The 23,116-nt window shown below is 44.2% G+C and overlaps 1 protein-coding gene across 1 annotated transcript in view; it reads left to right on the top strand.

Annotated features, from left to right (window-relative positions):
• Nucleotides 1-23,116, top strand: part of BACE2 (beta-site APP-cleaving enzyme 2) — a 112,771-nt gene that overhangs the window by 46,783 nt on the left and 42,872 nt on the right. Inside the window, exons 5-8 of the mRNA XM_010835013.1 lie at nucleotides 13,202-13,418; nucleotides 16,928-17,056; nucleotides 20,763-20,897; nucleotides 22,866-22,967. Of these exons, the coding sequence (XP_010833315.1) occupies nucleotides 13,202-13,418; nucleotides 16,928-17,056; nucleotides 20,763-20,897; nucleotides 22,866-22,967 (583 nt within the window). The remainder of the gene's footprint in view (nucleotides 1-13,201; nucleotides 13,419-16,927; nucleotides 17,057-20,762; nucleotides 20,898-22,865; nucleotides 22,968-23,116) is intronic.

Raw genomic sequence — 23,116 nt, 5'->3', positions numbered from 1 at the left:
TCCATAGAGTCAGTGATACCATCCAACCATCTCATCCTCTGTCGCCTACTTCTCCTCCTGCCTTCAGTCTTTCCCAGCATCAGGGTCTTTTCCAATGAATCAGTTCTTTGCATCAGGTGGCCAAAGTATTGGAGTTTCAGCTTCAGCATCAGTCCTTCCAATGAATATTCAGGACTGATTTCCTTTAGGACAGACTGGTTGGAGCTTCTTGCTGTCCAAGAGACACTTAAGAGTCTTCTCCAACACCACAGTTCAAAAGCATCAATTCTTCGGCGCTCAGCTTTCTTTATAGTCCAACTCTCACATCCATACATGACCACTGGAAAAACCATAGCCTTGACTAGATGGACCTTTGTTGGCAAAGTAATGTCTCTGCTTTTTAATATGCTGTCTAGGTTGGTCGTAGCTTTTCTTCCAAAGAGCAAGTGTCTTTTAATTTCATGCCTTCAGTCACCATCTGCAGTGATTTTGGAGCCCAGAAAAATAGTCTTTCACTGTTTCCATTGTTTCCCCTTCTATTTGCGATGAAGTGATAGGACCAGATGCCATGATCTTAGTTTTTTGAATGTTGACTTTTAAGCCAGGTTTTTCACTCTTGTCTTTCACTTTTATCAAGAGGCTCTTTAGTTCTTCTTCACTTTCTGCCATAAGGGTGGTGTCATCTGCATATCTGAAGTTATTGATATTTCTCCTGGCAATCTTCATTCCAGCTTGTGCTTCATCCAGCCTGGCATTTCGCATTATGTACTCTGCATATAAGTTAAATAAGCAGGGTGACAATATACAGCCTTGATGTACTCCTTTCCTGATTTGGAACCAGTCTGTTGTCCCGTGTCCAGTTCTAACTGTTGCTTCTTGACCTGCATACAGATTTCTCAAGAGGCAGGTCAGGTGATCTGCTACTTCCATCTCTTTAAGAATTCCCCACGGTTTGCTGTGATCCACACAGTCAAAGGCATCTGCATAGTCAATGAAGCAGATGTTTTCCTGGAACTCCCTTGCTTTCTCCATGAGCCAATGAATGTTGACAATTTGATCTCTGGTTCCCCTGCCTCTTCAAAACCCTGCTTGTACATCTGGAAGTTGTTGGTTCATGTACTGCTGAAGTCTAGCTTGAAGGATTTTGAGCATAACCTTGCTAGAATGTGAAATAAGCACAATTGTACAGTAGTTTGAACATTTTTTGGCATTTTTTTTTCTTTTGGATTGGAATGAAAATGGACTTTTCTAGTACTGTGGCCACTGTTAAATTTTCCAAATTTGTTGACATATTGAATGCAGCGCGTTAGCAGCAGCATCTTTTAGGATTTGAAATAGTTCAACTGGAATTCCATCACCTCCACTAGCTTTTTTCCTAGTAATGCTTCCTAAGGCCCACTTGACTTCACATTCCAGGATGTCTGGCCACACCATCATGATGCACTGAGTGGTGTGTATATTTATGAATATATGTATATGTTTGTGTATGTGTAAGCATCTCTGTGTACATGCACATGAGGGTGTGTATATTTGTGTATAGATGCATATATCTGTGTAAGTGTACGTATCTGTGTATATGCATATGACTTCACAGTTAGTATGCATATGATACACACTTAGTGGTGTGTATATTTGTGTATATATGTATATATTTGTGTAAGTGCAGGTGTCTGTGTACATGCAGATGGTGGTGTGTATATTCGTGTATACAGGCACACATCTGTGTACGTGTGGGTATCTGTGTGTTCATGCACATTGTGGTATTTACATTTGTGTGTGGTGTGCGTGTGTGGCCTGATGTGCTGATATGTACATCCACTCCAAATGAATCCATTGCAGGATTCTCTTAACAGCCTTGGTGTGTTCTCAGGAGCTCTGCTTTATAGACATTTAAGTCAAACTTGAATGTTTTATAGTCAGACCTGAATTGCAGGAAGCTCATGACCCTTAGACATTTGTTGAGCCCCCCTAATCCTCACGAGGAGGTGGCCTGAGCAGGGCAGGGCTCATTGGATCTGAGTGTGAGACTGTTCCGGACAGTAGCCTGGCATTGCTTGGAAAGCCACCTTTGTGTCACCTGAAGTTTGGTGGCGTCAGTCAAGGTGTGGTTCGCTGAAACCATGTCTGTGCTGGGAGGGCTCTGTGGTGAGAGAAACCCATGACTCACTTGGAAAGAACACACTGTGAGCTCAGAGCACTCAGGCCCGAGACGGGGCTCTGAGCTGGCAGCTGTGGGCGGGGCTGTGAGAAGGGGCGGAGCCTGGATGGAGGTCTGGATCCAGGCCAGCTCTGTGTGTCCAGGTCCCTAGACTCAGCCCTAGGAAGCTTCGTGCGGTCCTGGTGTGTGTCACTGTTCATCTCTGGAGGAGCCCTCGGGGTCAGAGTCACTCTGCCCCAGATACTTGTTGCTGCCCTGAATGTATGCACGTTTTAATTTCATATCCATTTTTTGTGACCCTAAAATTTAGACTCAACAGATAAAACCAGTAAGCTGCCACGTGGTTTGCTGTTTAGGCTCGTAAACAAGCGTGTCACATTTCCCTGCTACCAGTGCTCTCTCTATCTTTCCTTTTCCACTTTCTTTTCCCATAGTCTTTTGTTTCAGGGAATAAATCCCATCTTTTTTGAGGGGGAAAAAAAGAAAGGAAACACAGGAGAGAAAGTAACAACTGGGGAATTTCAGCAAATCCCCAGCAGCATTAATAAGGCAGGAGTGCCCATCTCTTCCCCCATGCATCTTGGTCTTTGTTTTGGTGGCACAAGGAGGCCACCTGTGTGTCCAGCTGGAGGGAGGGATGGCTGGTGCTTCATGGACCCCTCCTTCAAGGAACTTGGAGCTTAGATTATGACTCAGTGTGTTGATAACCTTTGATCACCGAAATTCCAGGTGCACCTCCAGGCTCATGATGCTTTGTGAAGACAGATGTAAGCCCTGGAGCTGTTCTTGGGACTTCAGATGCTTGTGAAGTGGGGCATGGGCTGTGCAGCCAGGGAACAGAGGCTGGCTGATGAGCCCCCAGCTACCCTTTGCCCTTTCCCCACTCAAACTGTGATTCATCCAAATCCTCTGCCCCAAACAGCCCCCTCCCCTCAACTACTCCATCATGTGACAGATTTTGGAGTCAGTCCAAACCTCTCATTTTTATTCATGTAGCATAGGAGGTCTGGGAACCAAGAAAGTGGACCAGGTTCAGGCTTCTAGGACAAAAGGTCTGCAAACTTCAGCCCTGGGAGCTCCTCCTTATAGTAAGTGCTGTGTTCGCTCTGAACCAAGATGCAAATGTAATAAAACTTATCTTCACGTGTAATTCTAAATGCCCTGACACAATCTGCAGGGATTGGGGGTGAGTAAAAGGAATTAATTTATTGCGGTGATCAGCACCACAATATATAAACACGCTGGGTAAGAGTCACGTGAAGCTGGGTTATGCAGGAGGCTGTGAGGGTCCCTCTGGCCATGCAGTGCCCAGTGCAGACTGACAAACTGAATTAAAAGAGAATCAGACACCCAGAACAGCTTGGTTTAGTGATGTCAGTTTTACAGATCAGTGAAGAATCTTGGTATAGTTTCCCCACAGGATTACCTTCTTCAATCTACACAGTAGCTGCATACCTAGAAAATGCAAATTATATTAAACTGTGTAGAAGATGTTGATCTTGGTCGTGAGGCAATCTTGGCCCCATTTTTTCCACTACAAGATTCTTCCTGGTCCATACATTCTCCCAGTTTCTCCATGCCTACTGGGGTTCTGCCTGCCATAAGACAGAGCAGACATCCTTGGAGCTCAGATACATCTTTAACAGGTTTCCTCCCCAGAGCAGTTTTGTTTTCCATCACAGATCTGTAGACACATGATACAATAGAAGAAAATAATAGTACAGCATAGTGAAGCCAAGTTCGAGTAATGTGTATATCTACCTTTTAGATTGAAATGTGCAAATCTAACACCATGGGTGGATATTTTCTTGGTTCCCAGACCTCCTATGATACATGAATAAAAATGAGAGGTTTGGACTGACTCTAGAATCTGTTCCATGATAAAGTGGTTGAGGGGAGGGGGTTGTTTGGGGCAGAGGATTTGGACAAACCACAGTTTGAGTGGGAAAAGGTAGCCAGGGGCTCATAAACAGGTAAACAGCACAGCCAGTGGTCAGTACAAGTCAGAGTGTGCTTGCAACCCAGTTACCCTTTTGCTGGGTTTCCTTGATTACAGGTAAAGAATCCACCTGCAATGCAGGAGACACAGGAGATGCAGGTTTGATCCCTGGGTCAGGAAGAATCTCTGTAGAAGGGAATGGCAACCTGCTCTGGTGTTCTTGCCTGAAAGGTCCCATGGACAGAGGAGCCTGGTGGGCCGCAGGCCAAAGGGTTGTCACAAACAGTACCTGACTAACCACACACAGGCACGCACCCGTTTGCTATGCAGATGCAGATATGGAAGCATTCAAGGGTAAACACTAGTCAACATTACAAATACTGCATTCAGTGCCATTTAATATGTGTACAATATTTAATCAACGGTAGACAACTGGCTTCTTTCTCATTTGCCTTTGACTTTGTTCATTGCTGGCTTGAACCATAATTCTCTCAGCCTTAGTGGGACACAGCCTTCTAACTTTCCTATTAGCCAGGTTTGAGTTCAGGTTTGAGTTCAGGTTTCAGGTGGCTCCTGTCATTCATGCTTAAAGATTGAGCTCCTCTGCCTCCTTTGCACCTGATTTAATGTGAAGACTCCTGGGAACATTCGTGACTCCCATGATGGCTAGCCCTGCCATCCTGCTAACCACACAGGAGAATTCGGGCCTCCCTCTTAGCTTTCTGAGCACCTGAGGGTCTCATCTAGATGTTTCTCCTTTGTGAGCAAACAGAGAACTAGCAGAACCTGCCAACATGCAGGGGAGGCCCCAGACTCCCCTGCTTTGTCAGTGTCGCCCCCCACTGGCACCTCCATTATTCAGACTTCAGCCTGCCTTCTCATTTGCAAGTATTGTTGAAATTTATTTAGTACCTTAAAACATGACCTGCTCTGGCCTTCTAGCCCTGATACTGCCTTTCTTATAAAGAGATCTAGTCTCCTCCTACCAGTGCAGGAGACATGGGTTTGATCCTGGGGTCAGGGAGAACCCTGGAGAAGGAAATGACAACCCACTCCAGTATTTTTGCCTGGGAAATCCCATGGACAGAGGAGCCTGATGGGCTACAGTCCATGGGATTGCAAAGAGTTAGACATGACTGAGCAACTGAGCATGCATTCATTCTTCACCTGGGCTTCTTCTTAACTGAAACATCACATTTTGAGTTTTAGGCAAGTTCTATTCAGTCACCTGCATTTGTCACCAATACAAACACACGTGCTTTGCAGGTTCAATCCTTGCTTTGATTTATGCTAACCTTTCTCTCCTTTCTTCTGTTTTTCCTAAATAGTTCTCATAGGTTTATGTCAACACAGATGCATTATTGTTAAGATATGAACTATGAACATAATTTATATAGTAAATTATAAACAATTAAGTTGCCTGATGCTTTCAGCTCACTTTACAGTTGGCCTAAGCTACACTTTCCACCATGGTATTTGATGGAAGCCGAGAGAATGTTCTACTTCCTCTCTCAATTTTTGACAAAGGTTTCTTTTCTGAGATGCAGCTTGCTGCCTTGTGATGTTTCTGTATTTGCTTGTCCCTCTGATCTCTCTTAGTTATAATAAGGTTTCTGGTTGGGTTTGTCAGCCTCTGATTCAAGTCCCCCAGTCTCTGGATATTCAGGTTTAACGCTTCCTGAAACATGTCCCAGTAATTGGAGATTTGACTTGGGGTTCTTTGACAAGATCTCTTTGATTTATGGAATCAGACATCAGGCTACCATCAGTCATCTGTGCAGCTCTGTCCCATCAGAAGCGCTCTTTTCCTGGTGGTGAATGTTCCAATGAATTACTATACAGCAAAAAGGCAATCATGTATTTTTTTAGGTGTACTTCTTTTTTAGCAAGTAAAATAGTCTCCATCCAAGTGGCTTGATGAGAGATTCAGTATACTCATCCCCCTGACCTTATACTAATCTATTTAGAAATTAACTATGTTTTCACTAAAATGTCTCCCCCTCCTATATTCCATCTGGGATGCAGTTCACAGAGTAGTTCTGGCAAAAGAACAATTTCTTGTCTTCAACTGATGCTTATGAGTAGAGTTGGGATATTAGAAAATTATGCAGGTTGTTTCCTTAAGGAGGCTGACCCAGGCCCTTGAGATCTCATGCTGCATCTTTCCATCTGATGATGACACACATTTTTCTTGATTATTTAGATAACTTCTTAAGTTTGTCCAGGAGGGGTCTTGCAATATTGGGGCCCTGAAGCATTTGCCATTGTTGAGTATGTTGACGACCCTCCGGCATGAGCAGAAGCCCCTGGGCTGGTGAGTGGCCCCACTGACTCTGACATGGTCACTTCCAGACCTTGGAAGAATAAGACAGGTATCTGGTCACCTGGTCCAAGTCCCTTATCCCTGAGGTAGAGTCCAAATTCTGAAATGTGCAGAAGGCCCCCAGGGAGGTCTCAGGCAGAATTTTCCAGGCGACTTAACATTCTCTTGGGGGCTGGTGGTTTGGGGGAGCCAGAGTCGACTGAAGGATTCAATTCTTTTGATCTCTGCCCTCCCACCTCCTCCCTGTATATGTTCTGAAAACAAAATGGGTTTCTTTAAATTAATAAAATGTTCTGTGGTTCTTCTGTTCTCAGTTTGATTGATTTCATTTTTCAAGCCTGCGTTCCCTTCAGACTTGTATTAGAGTCAGAAAGTCTCCTGAATTTGGTTCGAAGTGATTCTGTGGCTGTGGGTGGACTCTTTCCTAGCTACTCACATCCTTGATGAATGGCTGTTTATACACACCCAGAATGGATGCTGCAAAAAAGGAGCATGTCTGGGGTTCACTCTCAATATAGTTAATTAATGTCCAAAACAGCTGAGAACCAAAGCATTTTAGTGCCAAGAGGTGGGATGTTAGGACATAAACATGGAGGAATGCGTAGTTTTTAGGTCTAGTGCTGAAACCTACGCGTTAATAACATTCAGAGCTGCTTGCAATTCATCTCTGGGGTTTTTGCTCTTTGAGTTCGAGGAGCCCAGGGAATATGAGCTAAGAATTACTTTTTTCTCTCATTATCTACAACTGTGCTTTCTACAAGGGTAGCTACTAGACACAAGTGGCTATTTAAATTTAAATTAATTAATGTTAAATACAGGCTCATTCTTTAGTCAAACTATCCAGATGGTCCCTGACTTAGATGGTTTGAATTAGCTTTCAACTTTACAATGGTGCAAAAGCAATACACATTCAGTAGAACCTGTACTTTGACTTTTGAATTTGTTTTTAATTCTTTTATTTAACATTAAAGAAATTGAGACCTATGGACCAGAGTTTCTTAATCTCAGCACTACTGACATTTTGGGCTGGGTGATTCTTTATTGTCGGGGGCTGTCTCGTACATTTGAGAATGTTTACAGCATCCTGGTTTCTGTTCCATTTGATGCCAGAAGCTTCCCTCTCACACAGCTGTGACAACCAAAAATGTTTCCAGACGTTACCAAATGTCACCCGGAAGGCAAAACAGCCTCTAGTTGGTAATCACTGTCGTAGAAGCTAAATCCAAGTTCAATCATTGGACAATGCAACATTAAAATCCAAGTTTGGTGCTTTTTATCCCACTTTCAATGGACTTGTTCCACCAATTCTATGGAAACTCATGGTGGTAAGATAGCTGATGCCCCTCCAGATATCACATATACATTTCCAGCAGGAAGATAGGAGGCTAACAAGTAACAAGAGGCAAGAACATTCCTCCTAAAGTGGCCATCTTTTTACTGAGAAGGAATGCCCTCCCTAGTGACTCTTCCTACATAGCATTAGTCAGAAGTGTTTGCATTTTGAATTTTGCTTCTGCCAAAGCTGGCAGGAGGGGACAATCCTGTCTCGTGATGCTGGGAAACAGCAGCCAAAGCTCCCTGTCAGCCCTGTGATCATGAGGGTAAGCAACTGATATATTGACAGCCGTGAGGACCCAGACAGACATTCTGCTTTGTTCACTTTCAATTTAGTAATCAGTAAATTAGAGGAGATATTTAACATTTTATCATAAGCTAGGCTTTGTGATAGATGAGTTTGCCCAACTGTAGGCTAACGTAGGTGTTCTGAGCACCATTAAGGTAGGCTGGGCTGAGCTTAAGATGTTCAGAAGGTTCAGTCCATTAAATGCATTTTCAACCTAATGATAATTTCAATTTACAATAGGTGTATCGGGATGTAACCCCATTGGGGAAGATCTGCAATCACATTTCAGGTGCTTTGGAGCCACCTGTGGCTACTGTATTGGAAGCATAAATAGAGACTATTCCTGTCATTGCAGAAGCTCTATTGGACAGCCTTGGTCCAGAACACAGAAGAACTCCATCTTTTAGAAACCTGGAAGGCTCTTCCCGTCCCTGCACCATTTCAGCCAAGTCTTACCTGAGACTTGCCCCCTTTTCCTGGAGGTTGTTGGACTTCACAGTGAAACAGTTTTGGATATTGAGAAAGATTATAGGAAACATTTTCTAGGAAAAAAGCTTACATTTTCTAATAGCAGCTCGTAGATTGAATAAAGGTAGCAAGTGATTAGACAATTATAATAATAGCACCTACTCTTGTTGTGTACCTGCTGTGTTCTGGGCTTTTGTTCTAAATCGTTTACAAAGAGACTCACAGACTTGGCAAACGAACTTACGGTTGCCGGGAGGAAGGGATAGTTAGGGAGTTTGGGAAGGTCATGTACACACTGCTATATTCAAAATGGATAACCAGCAAGGACCTACTGTATAGCACAGGGAACTCTGCTCAATGTTATGTGCCAGCTTGGATGGGAGGGGGGTTTGGGGAGAGAGTGTGTGTGTGTGTGTGTGTGTGTGTGTGTGTGTGTGTGTGTGTTGCTTAGTTTGCAACCCCATGGGCTTAAGCCCACCAGGCTCCTCTATCTATGGAATTCTCCAGGCAAGAATACTGGAGTGCGTTGCCATTCTCTTCTCCAAGGAATCTTCCTGACCCAGGGATCAAACCCAGGTCTCCTGCATTGCAGGCAGATTCCTTACCATCTGACCCACCAGGGAAGCCCGTGGGGGAGAATGGAGACGTATATATGTATGGCTGAGTCCCTTTGCTGTTCACCTGAAACTGCTAAAACTTTGTTAATCAACTCCAATAGAAAATAAAAATTTTAAGTTTGAAAATAAAACACCTTAAATAATGATAATATATTCATTCAAACAATAGATGGTTTATAGTATTAACTCTTTTAATCCTTAGAATTAACCCTGTGAAGTGTGGTGCTATTTTGTCCCTACTTTTCGGTGGAGGAGACTGAGGTATAGAGAAGTTAAATAACTTAGCCTGGAGTCACACACAGCTCCTAAGTGGTTGAAGTGCTATTTGACCCCAGATAGCGTAACTCCAGCTGCCTCCCACATCTTTGTAAGTGGCACCAGAGTATCCAGAATGTTCACCCATGAGGGAAATAGCAAACTGGTCAGTACACTGCAGAGGACATTCTGCCTAGAAGGGCAGCCTGGTTAGAAGGGCAGCCTGGTTCATGCTCTTCTCAGTGACCTCAGCAAATTCTAATGAGTTTTCTGTGGGCTCACCAGGCTTCCCTGGTGGCTCAGATGGTAAAGGACCTGCCTGCAATACAGGAGACCTGGATTCAATCTCTGGGTTGGGAAGATCCCCTGGAGGAGGGCATGGCAACCCACTCCAGTGTTCTTGCCTGGAGAATCCTCATGGACAGAGGAGCCTGGCAGACTACAGTCCATGGGGTTGCAAAGAGTCGAACACGACTGAGCGACTAAGCACAACAGACTAAAAATTAAAAAAAAAAAACAACTTCTCAAAAGAAAGTCATGGCACTATAGACTGTTTGGTGGGGATAACTGATTTTCTAGATGAAGAATTGGTATATTAGGGCTGGCAGGCTACCTCCAGCCTGCCGCCTGTTTTCCTAAGTAAAGTTTTGTTGGAACATGGCCACACATGTTTGTTTAATATGTCACCTCTGGTTGCTTCTCTAGCAGAACAGAGTAGGTGAAATGGAGATCACGTGGCCCACAAAAGCTGAAACATTTACTTTCTTTAGAGAAGCTCACCAGCCCTGCGGTGGACCGTATTCTCTAGACCTTTCAAAATAACCAGCCTCTTCTGTTAGCAATAGTGCTAATGTTTTGAACTTGAAGAATGACCCTAAATTGTCATAAAGGACTGACATTTCAGTATTTTCATTGCTTTTCAACCTAATGTGTGCAGCCCCTGCTGTGTGCCAGGCATCACTGAATTGGTGCCGGCACTCAGCCCTGGCACGAAAACACCAGTCCTCAAGTGCCTGCATTTCAGTGGTCTGACTATGTGCTTTCTGTAAGTAATCTCTGATGGGTTCCTTAGCACTCCATGTGCCTGGGGTCCATTCACGCTTACTTTTCTGCCCGTGCTTGCTGTTGTCAGAAGACATGTGTACACAAAATGTTCACCTAGTGCTGCTCTCTAAGATTGCGGTGGAGTTAGCTAAAATAGTCAGAAAACATTAAAATTAAACATCCTTTGTATTTCATATCCCATTATGGAGGTAGAATAAACTAAATTTCTCTAAAATGTGTCTGCCAGACATTTTAAAAATACTTTTTTCTCCCTGATTATAAAAGTTATATATGCAGAAAATATGGAAGGACCTAACCACAAGAATGGCAATGGCACCCCACTCCAGTACTCTTGCATGAAAAATCCCATGGATGGAGGACCTTGGTAGGCTGCAGTCCACGGGGTCGCTAAGAGTCAGACACGACTGAGCGACTTCACTTTACTTTTCACTTTCATGCATTGGAGAAGGAAATGGCAACCCACTCCAGTGTTCTTGCCTGGAGAATCCCAGGGACGGTGGAGCCTGTTGGGCTGCCGTCTATGGGGTTGCACAGAGTCGGACACGAAGTGACTTACCAGCAGTAGCAACCACAAGAATGAGAGTTCCCCGCCACAAAACCCCACCACAAAACCCCACCACCCAGAGGTAGCCCTGTTAGTATCTGAGTGTAATAATTTTTTTGAAGAAGATTGTGCCACATATACAAAGGTTCCTTTTATCTTAATTTTTCTCTGTCATTGAAAATGTCTTAGTCAACATCATTTTCCAATACTACATAATATTCCATTCATATTTCTGTACCATAATTTACTAAACTGTTTCCTTTTTTACTGTGCATTTAGGTTGTTTCCAGCTATTTTCTACTATAAATAAAACATAATAACTGTCTTTGTTAATGAATCTCCATTTGCACCATGGGTGTTTCCTTAGGGTCAGATTCTCAGAAATGCAGTTACTGAATTAAATAGACCTAATATGACCAACCTAGGTAGCATATTGAAAAGCAGAGACATTACTTTGCCAACAAAGGTCCGTCTAGTCAAGGCTATGGTTTTTCCAGTGGTCATGTATGGATGTGAGAGTTGGACTGTGAAGAAAGCTGAGTGCTGAAGAATTGATGCTTTTGAACTGTGGTGTTGGAGAAGACTCTTGAGAGTCCCTTGGACTACAAGGAGATCCAACCAGGAAATCCTGGAGGAAATCAGTCCTGGGATTTCTTTGGAGGGAATGATGCTGAAGCTGAAACTCCAGTGCTTTGGCCACCTCATGTGAAGAGTTGACTCATTGGAAAAGACTCTGATGCTGGGAGGGATTGGGGGCAGGAGGAGAAGGGGACGACAGAGGATGAGATGGCTGGATGGCATCGCTGACTCGATGAACATAAGTCTGAGTGAACTCCGGGAGTTGGTGATCCACAGGGAAGCCTGGCGTGCTGCGATTCATGGGGTCGCAAAGAGTCAGACATGACTGAGCGACTGAACTGAACTGAACTGAACATTTTTAAAGTTTATAACATGTACCCCCCAAAATTCATATCATCTGTGACTTAACTTCCTCTCTGTTTCCCAACAGTACCATACTAGGTCATATAACCCTACAGCAAAGACTTATTATCATAGATGAATGTTCAGAGATTGAATGTTAAAGTGAAAACTGTAGACAAACAGGTCCATTTACAATGATCCCACTGGTGGTTGGACACTTCTCTTAGGAATGTGATTGTTTTCCTAAGGGAACCATGGTTTGAACACAGATATTTGCTTGGAGATGTCCCTTGGCCTGTAATCCAACAGCATTGTCAAGCTCACCTGGGTGTGAGAATGACCTTATAGGACTGGACACCCCAGGGCCTTGACACCTGCTGCTCTCTCTCTCCAGGACGTCCCCCTGCAGAAAGTCCCATAGCTTATTGTCTTCCCGCAGGTCTTACATAAATGTCACTCTCAGAGCAGCCTCTGTGACCACCATGTCTCTCTTCCACCCCTCACCCACTCTCTTCCCTGGGTGGCTCTCATCACTCTATCATTGCTTGAAATTCTAGGTGTTCATTTGTTTACTGTCTGTCTCTGAAATCCCAAGAGCAGGGCTTCCATTTTCCCTGTCCATTGTCTGGTCTTGTTCATGTTATTCTGTCTCAGTATCTCTTACCTTTAAGTGTTGTGCGGTTATCACAGTGACTTGTATCCCAGCTTGTCATTAAGGTCACCCTTCTGATATGGGGATAATCAGCTTGGGGACAGATGGATGGCCTTGAGAAGGAACCTGTGACGCCAAGAGGTCATAGGGGCCCTGAGGAGGGCTGGCCCTGGTGTTGGGGGGGTGTGACTTGACTTTTATTCATCACACTGGCCGTTTGTATGAATTTGAGCCTGCAGCCACTTTGGGCACAAGCTACTGGCCCTCCTTCTGGGGCTGGTGGCCCCTCCCTGTGTCACAGAGCAGCAGTGCAGTGCCCCCCAGAGCCGGAGGGACAGGCGGACCCACACTTGGTTGTGGCGTTCCAGTTAAGTACAACACCTGACTTACGGGGGATACGTGGGCTCAGCAAGAAGTTAAACTCGGGTTACATGTAGACCCCAGTACTCCCTCACAGATGGCACAGAAAAGGTCATTGCCCAAATGTCAGTGATTATGTTGTGGGAAATCATGCCTTGTGAGCATGAGGACTCTTCCTCGGGAAGAATTGCTGATGCACACCTTCCTCGCTTAGAGCGGCTGTCTTGACGGCTGTGTTGTCAGAACAACAGCAGGTGGACAGAGCACAGGACACAAGGCCTCTTCTCTTTCTCCAGGTCCAGCACGTACCGCCCCAAGGGTTTTGATGTCACTGTGAAGTACACACAGGGGAGCTGGACGGGCTTCGTTGGGGAGGACGTGGTCACCATCCCCAAAGGCTTCAACAGTTCTTTTCTTGTCAACATCGCCACCATATTTGAGTCAGAGAATTTCTTTCTGCCTGGGATTAGATGGAATGGGATACTTGGACTGGCTTATGCTACCCTGGCCAAGGTAAGAATGATGGGTGGGTCTACGAATATCAAATGATGGAACAAGGTTCTGCAACCAGTCACTGGAGGGGCCAGCAGAGGGGTCCAGGCTGTCCAAGACAGTCAGTGAGAATCACATGGTTGAAAGACCAGTGTTCACACGATTGATTAGACCTCTAAGCACTTTGAAAATTTAAGGTAAATGGCAAGATTCTTTGAGCCTTCCCGTAAGATATTCCCATGGCATGGCTTTTTTCATTTGTTTTTTTCTGTTTATTTTACTTGTATAGTTGACAAATGTTAACAGAATCTGAATCCCTTTGATGGTGGAGCTTGTTTAGGAGTTTTTATTAGGGCAGGATTAAGAGAAAATACATTTATTAAATTCATAAAGGGGACTTCCAATGCAGGGGATGAAGGTTCGATCCCTGGTCAGGTAACTAGGATCCCATACACTGCACAGCATGGCCAAAAAATTTCTTTAAAAAATAATATTGATAAAGAAGGAGGTTCAGGGTGACAGTGGAAACTCCACAGGAAGAGATGTCCCGCCAGGCATGGAGCATGACACTGCTTTCCCCTCCCTCTGGAACTGGGGCCCAGATGCCTGCAGGCACACCCTGGGGATCGCCAGCCAGTCAAAGCAGCGATGCTTCGAGGAGAGACGGTGAAACCTCACTCTCATCAGCATCAGGACCATCACAAAACAGGGAAAGAGCACAATTCTCTGTCCTTGGTCCACCCAAAGGAAGCAATGATCATATGTGGGAGGATGGGGGTGGGCTGGGAAGGAAAAGATGCCAGGGGCAGGCAGATCTGACAACCCTAGTGTGACCCCTGGGCCCCGAGAGGCCAGGGTAGGTCAGTGTACATGTGAGGAGAGGTCACCCCTCCTGGCCTGTAACCAGGCACCCTGGCTTGGCTTCTCCTTGTTCAGACAGGCTTTGAGCCAGCGCTAAATGTGAAACAAAGACTTGTGGGTGTAGAAAGTCCTGTTTTCTCTGTGGAAGGATGTTTGCTCCAGCTCGAGTTTACTAGCAAGTGATGCAGGCAATGAGGTGGGGGGACACGGGGGCTTTTCCCAACACTGTAGTTTCTTAAGGAGAAAGAACAACCCTGACCCCTGGACCGAGACCATTACAAGATGTCCTTCCGTGGAGTCTCAGGACCTCCCCAGAAGGCAGACTTCATAGGCTCATGGTAGTCGTGTGGGCAGAGGGTTAGAGAGGCTTACCCCTTGCCGAGGACTGTCGGAGCACAGAGTCCTGTCTGAAGAGCCCAGATGGACTTTAGAGCTCGGCACCATTGGGCTTTCCAAGTGGCTCAGCAGTAAAGAATTTGCCTGAAATGCAAGAGATGCAGGTTCAATCCCTGAGTCTGGAAGATTGCCTAGAGAAGCAGCCCACTCCAGTATTCTTGCCTGGATATCCCACGGACAGAGGAGCCTGGCAGGCTGTAGTCTATGGGGTCACAAAGTGTCGGACGTAACTTAGCGACTGAATAACAACCATAAGGAAAGTTTAATATGAGTTCCCAGACTTGTAACAACTTCCATTTCTAAATACTTTTCACTGACAATTGACTACATGTTTCTTCTTGTGACTTAAAAAATAAAAGATATATGATTGACTTGATGATTATTTGGGAGATGGTACCTTAAAGCTAAATTATCTGGAATTAATAATACATGAAACTTCCTCAAGAATAGACTGCTTCGGGTTTTTTGAGATGTCCAGACTCCCCAAAAGACCTTTTATCTTTTCATCTATGAGATTCCAAGGTGGCCAACAATTGGCTTCATGTTCCTAGGTTAGGGGAGACCAAAGCAGGATTTACAGGAAGTGGAACATGTCTAGAAAGAGGACTGGCAGGGCGGTCTGGGTTGGTGGCCCAAAGACATTTCTGAAATAGATTCCATGAGCACCCAGTTGGGGTGTCAGAGTGTGCAGGGGCCCCCAGCTGATGCTATCTGCTCCCTCACCAAAGATGTGGTTATGGCCACCTGCAGGGTCTCAACCTGCTGAATCAGGTTCTCTACTGGTCCTGGGCAACTGTGTGCTTTTAAACCTTAAAGGGATCCTAAGTCCTGCTGAAGAATGACTTGGTGCAATAATAATAGATCCTGTCGCATGTACCGGGCACTTTTCCAAGCACTCTGTATGTACTGACCCATTTAAGCCCCGGAAGAGCTCTGGGATGTGACTGTGATCCCCATTTTACAGATAAGGAAACAAAGGGACAAGTCACACAGTTTGCAGGTCAGGGGTGGAGCCAGGATTCAATTCCAGGCAGTGTTTTCCTGGCTGCTTCTCATGAAGGCAGACACAGGCTGGGTCATCACCAGACCCAACCTGGTTTCTAGAGGGGGCTTTGTCTCCTTCCTTGACCCATACACAAAGTGTTTAGGCTACAATTACACAGAGGGATTGGGCCAAATTCTGCCAGAATCCACAGAGGCTGGGAAAGAAGTGATAGGAGGCCAGATATGAAGGAGCTAAATAAATAGGAAGGTTTCTGTCTGATCACACTACTGTCACTGCCTCCAGAATTAGAGTTTCAGTTCCTACAGATTATAAATAATCCTTCCCTATATTTACTGTGGATGGCCAGAAGATACCTGGAGCATCTAAGCTGCTACAATTGTTGAGTTTTCATCAAGAACAAACCATTCATAGTAACAAACTCTAATCTCTCCCAGTTGTCAAAGCCAAAATGGAGACATGGATCTATGACGTTCTTTCCTCACCACCAGCACCTATGACCCCCCTCTGCTCCCGCAGCTAAGACCTGTTCACAGACTATCCTTCCTTTTCAGTTCTAGAGAAATGGGGTTGTTCTCTGAAGGCATGGTTACATGTAAGGAGGCACAGAGGATGTTACTGACATATGGCAATGAGGAGTGATGGGCTTTTTAAACTGCAGGACAATAGCATCGTTCCTTTTCTGATCACAACAGTAGCATTATTCCTTTTCTGGTCACCAGAGTTCAGCAGACAGCCAGCAGAGCTAAGCCTCCTCCCAGGGTCTGGGATGTGAACTGTTCCCTTGGGTCAGGCATCTGTCATTTGCATGATGGACGAGTATGACTGAAAAGGGTAGGAAAAAAAAAAAAAAAACTTTTCCTGAAGCTGCAAAGGCAGCTCCTGGAGACCCTGTTCTCTCCTTACTCCAAAATGTCTAAGATTAGATTCCACCACCTACCTAGGTAACCCATTTCTGCATCTTCTCACACTGGCCTCACAAGGTGGACAGATGATAAATGGGGCAGCCACTTCACAGCTTCAGGAAATACTATCTTATCTTCCCAGCAGAGACACTGCCCCAAAAGGAAAAATACCAAGTCACAGGGAGTTCTGCTGGAAGTTTCCAAATTAGTGGACTTAATCATGAGCTTGTTTATTTCTTAACCTTGAAAATATTAAATAGAAAGAAACGCCATATTGTACACCATGCCTGGCCCCTGCACAGGGGGACCCCTTGTCTACCCTGGAGTCCTTAATCAGCTGCCTTGTTTCCCTGCTCCTTCTGCAGCCTTCAAGTTCTCTGGAGACCTTCTTTGATTCCCTCGTGGCACAAGCAAAAATCCCCAATATCTTCTCCATGCAGATGTGTGGGGCCGGACTGCCAGTAGCTGGATCTGGTACCAACGGAGGTAGTCTTGTGGGTATCTTTTAGTCTTAAAGGGGGGAAAAAAATAAAAAACCAGTGGGGCTATTTTTCCTTCTTTATTCAGACTCTGATAGAAATATTAGACACATAGAGATACATGGGTGCTCTGAAAGTTTTGATAATCCTTGTTTTGTAGCCTTAAAAATGGATAAAGTTGGGTAATTTTCAATCTTTCCTAAGCATCCTGCTATCTAATAAAATGATTCTCATTGCTTCCCCAAATTCCTTTAAAGCTTTTTTTTTTTTTTAATGTTCCTTTGAAAGGTAACTGATTTTGTTGGGTGTTGGAGGGAGGGGCATATGAGGACCTGTGGGGCAAGGTGGTAGGTTGGATGTGCTGGGATTTCATAAATTTGTAGGGAGTGGGGCCTAGGATTTCATAAATTTGTGGGGCCTGGGATTTCATAAATTTGTTGGAGAGACAGGAGCACCTTATGCACAGAAGTACATACACATGCATATACACACATGTTACACATCTTATACATACACTATACCCATCTTGAGTTCTGAAGAAGAGCACAGAGAGATAAGAAAGCCTTCCTAAGTGATCAATACAAAGAAAGAGAGGAAAACAGTAGAATGGGAAAGACTAGAGATCTCTTCAAGAAAATCAGATATCAAAGGAACATTTCATACAAAGATGGGCACAAAAAAGGACAAAAAGAGTATGGACCTAACAGAAGCAGAAGTTATTAAGAAAAGGTGGCAAGAATACATGGAAGAACTATACAAAAAAGATCTTAATGAACCAGATAACCATAATGGTGTGATCACTGACCTAGAGCCAGACATCCTGGAATCTGAAGTCAAGTGAGCCTTAGGAAGCCTCACAACAAGCAAAGCTAGTGTGGGTGATGGAATTCCAGCTGAGCTAGTTCAAATCCTAAAAGATGATGCTGTGAAAGTGCTGCACTCAATATGCCAGCAAATCTGGAAAACTCAGCAGTGGCCACAGGACTGGAAAAAGTCAGTTTTCATTCCAATCCCAAAGAAAGGCAATGCCAAAGAATGCTCAGGCTACCACACAATTGCACTCACCTCACACACTACCAAAGTAATGCTCAAAATTCTCCAAGTGAGGCTTTAACAGTACCTGAACCATGAACCTCCAGATGTTCAAGCTAGATTTAGAAAAGGCAGAGGAACCAGAAATCAAATTGCCAACATTCATTGGATCATCAAAAAAGCAAGAGAGTTCCAAAAAATATCTACGTCTGTTTTATTGACTACGCCAAAGACTTTGACTATGTGGATCACAACAAACTGGAATATTCTTCAAGACATAGGAATACCAGACTACCTTACCTGCCTCCTTTGTATGCAAGTCAAGAAGCAACAGTTAGAACTGGACATGGAACAACAGACTGGTTCCAAATAGGAAAAGGAGTACGTCAAGGCTGTATATTGTCACCCTGCTTATTTAATATATATGCAGAATACATCATGCTAAATGCCAGACTGGATGAAGCACAAGCTGGAATCAAGATTGCCAGGAGAAATATCAATAACCTCAGATACACAGATGACACCACCCTTATGGCAGAAAGCAAAGAACTAAAAAGCCTCTTGATGAAAGAGGAGAGTGAAAAAGCTGGCTTAAAACTCAGCATTCAAAAAACTAAGGTCATGGCATCTGGTTCCATCACTTCATGGCAAAGAGATGGGGAAACAATGGAAACAGTGACAGACTTTATTTTCTTGGGCTCCAAAATCACTGCAAATGGTGACTTCAGCCATGAAATTAAAAGACACTTGCTCCTTGGAAGAAAAGCTATGACCAACCTAGAGAGCATATTAAAAAGCAGAGACATTACTTTGCCAACAGAGGTCTGTCTAATCAAAGCTATGTTTTTCCAGTGGTCGTGTATGGATGTGAGAGTCGGACTATAAAGAAAGCTGAGCACCAAAAAATTGATGCTTTTGAACTGTGGTGTTGGAGAAGACTCTTGAGAGTCCCTTGGACTGTAAGGAGATTCAACCAGTCCATCTAAAGGAAATCAGTCCTGAATATTCATTGGAAGGACTGATGCTGAAGCTGAAAGTCCAATACTTTGGCTACCTCATGGGAAGAACTGACTCATTGGAAAGGACCCTGATGTTGGGAAAGATTGAAGGCAGGAGGAGAAGGGGACTACAGAGGATGAGACGGTTGGATGGTATCACCGACTCAATGGACATGAGTTTGAGCAAGCTCTGGGAGTTGGTGATGGACAGGGAAGCCTGGCATGCTGCAGTTCATGGGGTCACAAAGAGTCAGATATGACTGAGCAAATGAACTGAACTGAACTGATACATACTTACACACATGTGCATGTACGCAGCACACACACACACATGCACATGCACACACATGTGCACACATATACACACTATACAAGCATACATCATATACACATATGCTTACACATGTGCACACACATGTACACACAAGTATATACACATGGCTATGCACATATACACACATACTTGTGCATACATACACACATGCATGCATGTGCACACTATATTCAGTTACACAGAGATTTACATAATACATACTTGCACGTGCATACATACATGTACATGCACGGATGTACACACATACCTACACACACACACACACACACAATGAAACAGAATCGATGCTGGGTACATGCCATATCCCAAGTGTCTCCCTGACAGACCTGCACCCAGCCGTCTACAGTGGGAGAGGAAAGGGAGAATGCGCATGAAGGGCCCCCAGGCCCGTGGTGCTGACCTCTTTGCTCTCTGCCTGTGAGAAACAGCCTCACACGTGTTTTCAGCACTCTGTTTTTTTTACCACCTTTTCAGAGGAGAGGGGTGATGTTACACAGATTCCAAAGTGAAGTTTTGATTAGAGAAGCTCTCTTGTTCCTCTTTCCATGCAAATATGTGGGGCAGGAAGTCATCCTTCATCTTCCGAGGAACTAAATTTTGTCAGTCTGTGTGGTTAACCATTTTATTGCATTTCTTTGCCCACGACTGGGATGGGGTGGGGGAGGATCTCAGTATCAGAAAGCTGGAACTGTATGCATTTCCTCTACATAAGAGAAATTATCAAAGCATCCTGATTAGAGTGGGACTCTGATCTTCCAACACATGGCCCCAGAATGTTCCTTGTTTAATTTCCAGGCCTATGCATTTGTTTATAACATCCTGTTAAATTGGAAGTACTGATTCCAGTGAAGTTTTGCCTTATAAGAGCATGCTTCTCATCAGAAAAACAAGCATTGTATGTTAACACATATATATGGAATCTAAAAAATAGTATTGATGAACCTATTTGCGGGGAAGGAGTGAAGACACAGATGTAGTGCATGGACTTGTGGACACAGTGAGGGAAGGAAAGGGTGGAATGAATGGGAAAAGTAGCATCAACATGTATACACTATCGTGTGTAAAACAGATAGCTGGTGGGAAGTTACTGTATAACGCTGGGGCCCAGCCTGGCGTTCTGTGATGACCTGGAGGGATGGAGTAGGGTGAGGGGTGGGAGGCTCAAGAGGGAGGTGGTATATGTATGACTATGGCTGATTGGCCTTGTTGTACAGCAGAAACCAACACCACATTGGCAGAACAGTTTTCCTCCAATTAAAAAATAAATTTAAAAAGCAGAAAAGCACGCTTCTCTGTGTGACTTTGTAATATGCCTGTATTTTCTTTCTCTTAAAGATGTAAATGTTTTCCTTCCCAGGTCCTAGGTGGAATTGAACCAACTTTGTACAAAGGAGACATCTGGTACACCCCTATTAAGGAGGAGTGGTATTATCAGATAGAAATTCTAAAATTGGAAATTGGAGGCCAGAGCCTTAATCTGGACTGCAGAGAGGTATTTCCACTCTTATCTCTTTGTGTCTCCTTGTCTGCGTGTGCCTGGGCCATTAAATTTGCATATTTAATTCAGCTAGTACCTGAATATGAAATCAGACTGTGCGTTACGTTGCAAGATAAATCAAAAGCTCATGACAATAAAAGTTACAGGGCTTTATTGTAGATAATTTTATATCGATAACCCTCCCTCTAATTGCTTCCCTTCAATTCCTTCTCTTGAAAAAGAGGAATTAGCATAAAATGATGAGTGAAAAAAGTTATATAGAACCACATCATCCTGGCTTGATGGTCCCTGAACTCTGTTCAAGAGAGTAAAGTAAGCAAGGTTTTTATCAGAGTAAAAGGGGACTAAAAATAAGCAAAATGAAACCAGAAATTCATCATCAGCTTTATCCTCCATCCACATCTAATTCCCCATTTCCCCCCCAGGACACAGTTCTCACTCAGAGAAACATTATGATCTAAAGATGTGGGTGGCTGATGGTGCTAAGAGGAGGCAGAGCTGGGAAACCGCATCTCTCGTTAACCTCGTTCACACCTCTCACTGCATTTTGGCTTATTTGTGGCACATAATGACATGATTGTGATGATCTCCAACATTTTCAGAATTGTTTTTAAAAACCACCAGCATTTCATCAGCATTGATTGTATTCGTACCTGTCATCATTGCCTTTCACTTTAACCATCACATTGTACCGTGAGTTCTCATATAGAGATGCCTCTGCAGAAACAATCAAAGCTTGATAAAGGGATGGTCCAGTCCCCTGGGATGGTGTTTCTGTCCTAAGTCTACAAATCTGTTTATTGTCAAAAGGCATTTATTTGCCAGTGAAGAGTCCAATGGTAGAATCAGATGGGCTGGCCTAAAATAAACTACAAACTCCATGTGTGTGTGTGTGTGTGTGTGTGTGTGTGTGTGTGTGTGTGTGTATTGGAGAGTATAAGCGCCTTTGGAGGTTTGATTCTCATATTCTTCGTTCTCTCCTGCCCCCCTTCCCAATCTGCCGTCCTTGCCACAACAGAGAAAACAATAAAAGTACTATCATCCTACTCCAACATTTCAGTATACAAGCTTTCCTTACACACAGGCATGATAATTTTGTGAACAAACAAAACTGTATTTAAATTAGAGCTTTTCTAAATTGAAATCAGTTTTACACTTGAAAAGAATATGAATCAGTTGCTGTATTTTAGTTTCTCACAATTCTTCACTCCTCCCACCTGCTACCTAAACAAATCCTTACTTCCTTTTGACCTGATTGGTGTATTTGGTCATATGACTCAGGGATTTGCCCTGGAAACAGGAGGATTGAATTGCCCATGGCTCATTCCATCCCCTGGCAGCCTTGCTCATCCAATTATGTCCCTAGAGGCTGGGTGACTTCTTTGGTCTTGGCCCACTGACCTCCACCTTTTCCCTCAGCCACATAAAGAATGAGGTGGGGGCAGGGCTGGCAATGTCTCTGTGTTGTAAAATTCTCTTATTGAATGCGGCTTTGGTTCCATTCTAAATGAAATATGGGGTATCTGTTGAAAAACCGTCCTTCCTCCTCTTTCTCTGCTAATGAAGTAATACAGAGTTGATTTTGCATGATTTACATAAATAACATTTAGTGTTTCATTTCAACCTCTAAAGACAAATGGGTCTTCCCTCTTTGGCAGAGGCAGGGGTCGGGGTGGGCGGGGAGGGTGGTGGTCCTTTACGGAATCCAGCCACTGCTGAATAAGAGAACAGTCCTGAATTAAGCTGTTGATTTTGGTGATATCACTGCCCTTTTCTGGCCTCAGTTTCTTCATCTGTAGTGAGAACACTGGGTGAGGAAGTTCTTGGTTCCCAAGTTCTGAGAATATGAAATAAACTGTAGGCACCAAGGAGGTACCATGGCTACTGAACACATGTATCACAGAAGCAGGCAATGGCAGGCTGGACCGTGCATTGATGTGGGTGCCTTCTCCCCTGTTCTAGTACAATGCGGACAAGGCCATCGTGGATAGTGGCACCACGCTGCTGCGCCTGCCCCAGAAGGTGTTTGATGCCGTGGTGGAGGCTGTGGCCCGCACGTCTCTGGTGAGTCCCCAGAATGTTCGATGAGTCTCGGAGGTCACAGCAGGTCAGGACCACATACTGGGGAGTACCTCTGTGTATTCTAACAGTTCCAATCCAAGGGTTTGGAGGGTTGTTTTAATGATTATTTCTTAAGTTCACAATCTTATTCT

Source organism: Bison bison, unplaced genomic scaffold, assembly GCF_000754665.1.
Source record: "Bison bison bison isolate TAMUID 2011002044 unplaced genomic scaffold, Bison_UMD1.0 scf7180017864037, whole genome shotgun sequence".
Lineage (NCBI taxonomy): Eukaryota > Metazoa > Chordata > Mammalia > Artiodactyla > Bovidae > Bison > Bison bison.
This window is presented reverse-complemented; position numbering and strand designations above follow the sequence as displayed.